General features: G+C 39.4%; 1 protein-coding gene across 1 annotated transcript; it reads left to right on the top strand.

The window, feature by feature from the left end:
• The first annotated feature begins 213 nt into the window (after nt 1–213).
• Nucleotides 214–5,250, top strand: LOC109474691 (tyrosine-protein kinase SRK3-like). Its single transcript, XM_019775078.1, has 7 exons — nt 214–340; nt 715–927; nt 1,645–1,830; nt 2,653–2,738; nt 3,244–3,461; nt 4,297–4,431; nt 4,809–5,250. Exons 1-7 carry the CDS (start codon nt 214–216, stop codon nt 5,248–5,250), a joined length of 1,407 nt encoding a protein of 468 aa, XP_019630637.1.
• The last annotated feature ends 681 nt before the right edge of the window (nt 5,251–5,931 follow it).

Here is a 5,931-nt window from a genome sequence, read left to right as displayed (position 1 = left end):
CGAAGTTCTATTTGTATACCTACTCCTGTTTGTGTATGTTGCAATTTGGCTAAGAGATGACCTTTGTCCACGTTTTAAAATTCACACATGTCATGTTTTGTGAGTCATATGTAGAATATGTAAATCATCTAATTAAAAGACAACAGTACACATTTGATATGTACTTCCTCTGATTCAGCTGAAACAGCAGGACTGACCACCTTACACGTGGTGATGATTGCCGTGGTGCCATCTGTGGTACTGCTTGTACTGGGAGTAGTAGCAGGAATTCTTGGTTACCGGTGGAGAAAAAAGAAACAAAGCGACAACCTTGAGTTTCAATTCCATCCCGATATTCTAGGTAAATAAAATTTTCATTTTTGCAATTCTATTGTACGCATGTGCAATTAACCACTGCATAGTAAGAAATAGTCATCATATAATGATTTGCATCCTGTTATAACTTTAAACATGTAACTATACCACAGATGAACTGTCATGATAGTATAAGATCTACCCTTAAATATATTATTGTTACAGAAAGAATGGACCAAAATTATGCTAAAATGTTGCATTGTTAATACCTCCCGGAGTCAATCTTCGAACACAACTACAGTGTCATGTTTTGTGGTGTCAGTAAGACATTAATGGAGTTATATTTGATGTAGTCATGCAGTATTACACAGACATTACGTACTGAATAAAAGTATGTTGCTACACTGCTTTTGTTCCCAGAATTACGTACAGGTGTGAACAGGCCACCATCCCCACTTCCCCCGCCTGTGCCTGCTCGGCCACAGTTCCTGGAGTACGAGGTGAACCCGACTGATCTACAGCTGAACGAACAGATCGGCAGAGGTGCCTTCGGTATCGTCTTCCTCGCCACTTTAAAGAGGGCTGTTGACGGTCTTCTCACCGAACAAACCGTGGTGGTCAAAACTGTCCATGGTAGGGTTATCAGATGTCATTTATAAGACGATACTGTATCTTTACCCACATACGGAGATTGGCTGACTTATTTTCCGAGCCTGGTTTCCTTAAATCTATTTTAGCTGCCGACTCTCTTTGGCCCTTGTCTGAAACATTACTTTTTCAATGCTAACTCATGTTATACAACGTATAATCTCCTTCGGTCCTTGTCATACCAGGAAGACAGAACAAAATGCCACAGGTCTGAACTTTTCGGCGTGTAGGTGCATTGTCCATCTTCGTTTTTATCAAGCCAACAGTAGGGGCTGATCAACCGTGGGTTTGTACGTGATACAGAAATCTTATCATTTAGTACTGAGTGCTAATCAGAGGAAGCAGCCTGTACCATTTTCAAAGTCTTGGGTTTGACTTAGGCCATGTTCGAACCCCAAACCTTCCTAATGCAAGGCGAGCACTCTATCTCCTTGGCAATTTTACCGGTAAAGCTACATGCCCAAAAAAATCCTTAATTTTTGCCGGGGCGCGCCCCGGCTTTGTGCCCGGTTTATATAATTAATGGTTGGTTCCAGGATTGTTTGGTAGTTTGGGGCTTGGTTCGTTGGGCTATGCATTGTCACATGCAAAACCATGCTAGACTGATGGAGTCGGATAAATTGCATATGAATTGGATAGCTTGAGCTATACCATTGGGGAGTAGGGGTGACGGGTTGATTGACGACACTTTTCTTGTTGCAGAAGATGCAGGGGAAGAGGAAATCAAAAATTTCATACGTGAGATGGACACCACCATCACCCTGAGGCAGCATATCAACCTGTTGGGTCTTGTGGGCTGCTGCACGATGTCCCACCCTCCCTACCTGGTGACGGAGTACATGCCGTATGGGGACCTCAAGAACTTCCTACTCAAGTGCAGAAAGGTAAATACATTCTTTTATAATCAGGTTACAACGTTAATGTAGATATCTGTTCTCATTCTGCCAATTGGTACAACTATTTGATTCGGTAAGTTGTTGTCTATTCTGTACCGTCATGTAGTCATTAAAGTATTCATTGTCTATAACAAATGTGAAACTGAATTTTAAAGAAAAAGCTACTTTTAATATTATGTGCCAATATTATGTGCATATATCTGTTGTTATTAGCAGCAATGATTGCACTGATGTGTGTGCGTAAGTAGATTGAGAATAGCTGTTAGCCCACTATTACTGAATGTAACTCATTCCTCCAAAACCACATTTTGATGATTGTTTTGTTTTCTATTCAGTCCTTAAGCATAGATTTGTGACTTGAAAGTTACCAAAAGGTACTGTTTGATAATGTCTCTTTGGGGGCTGGGGATGGCATGTCTTTCATTATAATATTTAGTTAGGCCACAGCAAGTAATTTTTATGGATGACATCCGCGCGCGCATTAATTTTCTCCTGATTTTGGAAAAAAAAATTTGTTGCCCTCTGACAGTGGTCAACATGCCGGAGATGGGCAAAGATGTCTGTTGCCATGCTGGAAGGTGGATGGCAGATAACTATAAAGAAACAGACACTGAATCAAAACCATTTGTACAATGATTGAGTCAAAATTTTAAACTGTAGGAACCTTGTTTTTTCGGCCCGCCTTGTTTTCTTTCGCCCGCTCGCATTAGATTTGGAGTCTGCGGAGGATGTCATCCATAAAATTTACTTGCTGATATGATAGAGCCAAATTATATTCATGCTGACTCTATCTCTTTATGTAAATCCGTAACACAGTTGAGTGAGAGGCTCCGAGACAGTATGTATGACTTCAATGAGATGGAGGTCTACCAAGTAGCGCGGCAGATAGCAAATGGAATGGTAGGCTGGCGGACCACATCCATTATCACTGACACAAATATAGACACAACTATATACACATCAACACATATAAACTGTAAATAGACATAGCTAATAGAAATACATATATCAGATTTGCCTGGTTACCAAACCTATTATACCTCCCGAGTCATACATCCTCTAGGACTCGGGAGCTATAATAGGTTTGGTAACCATTTTAGATACTTAAATGCTAAACATACTACCATAGAATGTAAAAGTACATTCTCATTTCATTCTATATATATTACTCATATAAGGTCTTTATAAGTGTTCATATGTAAATTAGTCCCATTGTTATATTTTTATTTATATAGCAATAGATGACATACTTTGTACCTCGTGCAATTGTTGTTCAATAAAGTTTATTTGCTGCCAGCTTTCATACATTTTTAAGACCTATATGCAAAATCTCATATGTACTAATTCATACAAATCTAGAATTTACACTTTGAATTGCATGTTTTCTTAATTTCTCTCGAAACAGACGTACATTTCCCAGGCTGGTTACGTGCATGGTGATCTGGCTGCCCGAAACGTGCTGGTAGGAGAGGACCTGGTGGTGAAGATCGCAGACTTCGGCCTGACAACAGACATCTACGAGCGAGGCTACCAGCGGCAGGACGCGGATCAGAAGATCCCATTGAAGTGGATGGCACCAGAAAGGCTGCAGCGAGAGGGCCGGTACACAAGCAAGAGTGATGTGTGAGTACAATTATTGCTTTGTTTTTACCCTCCTCCCATGTACATTGACTTAGATTTTATCTTCTGTCGTTATATAGTCTAGAAAGGAAACAATAACTGTTATAGTACTAGAATAATGCTCCAATGACATTATAGAGTATAATGTCATTGAACGCTCTAACATGATCGCTATGAACACATAACTGGAAATAACTTAATAATAATAAATAAATAAATTTTAATATATTTAATAATAACCTTTAGTTCTTAGCTGGCAATCAATTGCAAGAAAAAGTTGCTATTTAAATTGATCGATGTAACAAGGATCGAATGCATTAAATACATTGCGTATGTTGATTTACATGTAAAAAAAAACCGTTTTAGAACCAGCATTACGTAAGAGTTACAAACAGGTACATGTATAGCTCTTCGATGCATGTCATTTCATGTGGGCTTGGCAAACATTATCACAATTTTTTATATAGATAGCAAAGTTCTTTCTTCACAACCATTTATTTTTCACGGGCCGACGTTCCGATGACCTATTTAGTGCACTATGCACTAGGTAATATTTAGCGTCAGTGCACTGTAAACCAGTCAGAATTGCCCTGATGAAGATGACAGACAATCATCGAAACGTTGGCTCGTGAAAAATAAATGGTTGTGAAGAAAGAACTTTGCTATCCATTCGATTACCAACCTGATGAAATTATTTACGGATTATCATATATAGTTTTATTAGTGGGTATGATTTAAAAGATAAAGATTTCCTATCTTTATAGTACTGTGTATACATGTTTTTTCCCATAGCCTGAAATTGTGCTCGGCCTAATTCCAATCTTATTTTCACGCCCAGTTGGTCCTTCGGTGTGTTGCTGTACGAGATCGCTACGTTAGGGAACGTGCCCTATGCGGGTCTAGATCGCACGCTTCTGGATGAACTCCGCACTGGATACCGAGAACCACGCCCTCCTGGGCTTCAACAAGACCTGTACGTGAAAAACATTTTTTTTCAATTTCATTCACATTGTTTCTGATGATCAGTAAGATAGAATGGTCAGTGGTTAATAATAAAAATGAACAAAATCACGGAGTGGCAATGATACCATTTATCAAATAAATGTAACACTAATTCAGACAACTAAGAGAAACAAAAAGGTTCGTGTACAGAAAGTAGCACTTGAATAAAGTTAGAATTGTGTTCCTTACTAGAGGTAATATACTGAAGGGTGTTGGATAGTTTACTCACTCAGTTTTTGCTGTAAAATGGTGGTAAAACATGTGTATCTTTTGACTACTCCATCTAAAAACTCGTAACACTGTCAATCATCACTCATGACTTAAATGACTTAGTTATGCCTCTAACAGGTACGACATGATGCTGCGGTGCTGGCAATGGGAGGAAGATGATCGCCCAGAGTTTGAGAATCTTTACGATGAGCTGGACGCTGTGGTAGAGTCCATGGCCAAGGGTTATATAAAACCCGGTTCCGGCTCCCCAGGGGGTGAGAATGGGGCGGCAGTAGCTACCGAAAACGCGTACGACATCCCGAGGTCGGCCCAAATGAGGATGCAGCTCCACGTCACTGCAGACGTCTACAACAGCGAAGATCGTGATGAAATCGACTCACTCGCCTCCTCAAATGTAGAATCCAGTTCCACACCAATAGGGGGGCATTTGGATAATCACGAAATCTCCGACACCGAGCTACCACGGTCAACGAATGACCATATTGAGGGCAACTCTCGTGATGCTGAAGAAGATATGAAGAAGTCTCCAACAACAGAAGAAACTGTGGATAATGTCTAATGGTTTTATTTTTACAGACGTTTGTTCTATTTAAAGGATGTATGAAGTATTAACTAAGTAAGGAATCCGATGTATTATTGTTTAGTGAATGCATTTATGAACATAGAATACACATTTTTAACCATATTATATTATCATGATATTGACAAAAGATTTTGAATATTTACTACTGTAGTGTCCCTGTTGTATCGCTGGCTGCAATGTTTGTTGAATTTTGTTCTATATGAAAGTCCCTTAATCAGTGTTTGATGCTAAGTTTTATAAGCTAATTGGTTCAGTCTTTTACTTTTAGCCCTTTACAATACAAAAAAAAATGTTTTTAACCTCTCAAAACCTTTGGCACAGAGGCGACTGTTTTAACCAGTTTTTTTAATATTTAGATATTTCAAGTTTTTGGAAGAATCTCTTATCGCATTTCAAATTAACCAACATTATTGTAAGGATACAATATACACCCCCACAAACTATTGGACCAGTCCGGTCAGAGGTCACGGACTGCACATGTTCTGACAACAATACATTTCATATCCCAGCACTTCTCGCATCTTCATTCCTGGAGTGATTACTTATAAGTTCCAATATCTTCACCAACTGGACACTTATATTGGTGGCAGCGGTGTCTGGCTTCGAACTCCCGCCAGCTCTGTCTTGTGGATCGCATTTGGAGCACATTGCCGACCG

This window comes from Branchiostoma belcheri, unplaced genomic scaffold (genome assembly GCF_001625305.1).
Source record: "Branchiostoma belcheri isolate BF01 breed outbred unplaced genomic scaffold, Haploidv18h27 scaffold1, whole genome shotgun sequence".
NCBI classification, from domain to species: domain Eukaryota; kingdom Metazoa; phylum Chordata; class Leptocardii; order Amphioxiformes; family Branchiostomatidae; genus Branchiostoma; species Branchiostoma belcheri.
Note: the sequence above shows the minus strand (reverse complement) of the source record. Positions and strands in the feature narration are given on the sequence as shown.

Excerpts from the sequence above, each read along its gene's own strand:
- LOC109474691 (XM_019775078.1), top strand. The coding sequence starts at position 214 with ATGATTGCCGTGGTGCCATCTGTGGTACTGCTTGTACTGGGAGTAGTA. Across the intron at positions 1,831-2,652 it reads ACTCAAGTGCAGAAAGGTAA|AGTTGAGTGAGAGGCTCCGA; the intron begins ATACATTCTTTT and ends AATCCGTAACAC. Across the intron at positions 2,739-3,243 it reads GGCAGATAGCAAATGGAATG|ACGTACATTTCCCAGGCTGG; the intron begins GTAGGCTGGCGG and ends CTCTCGAAACAG.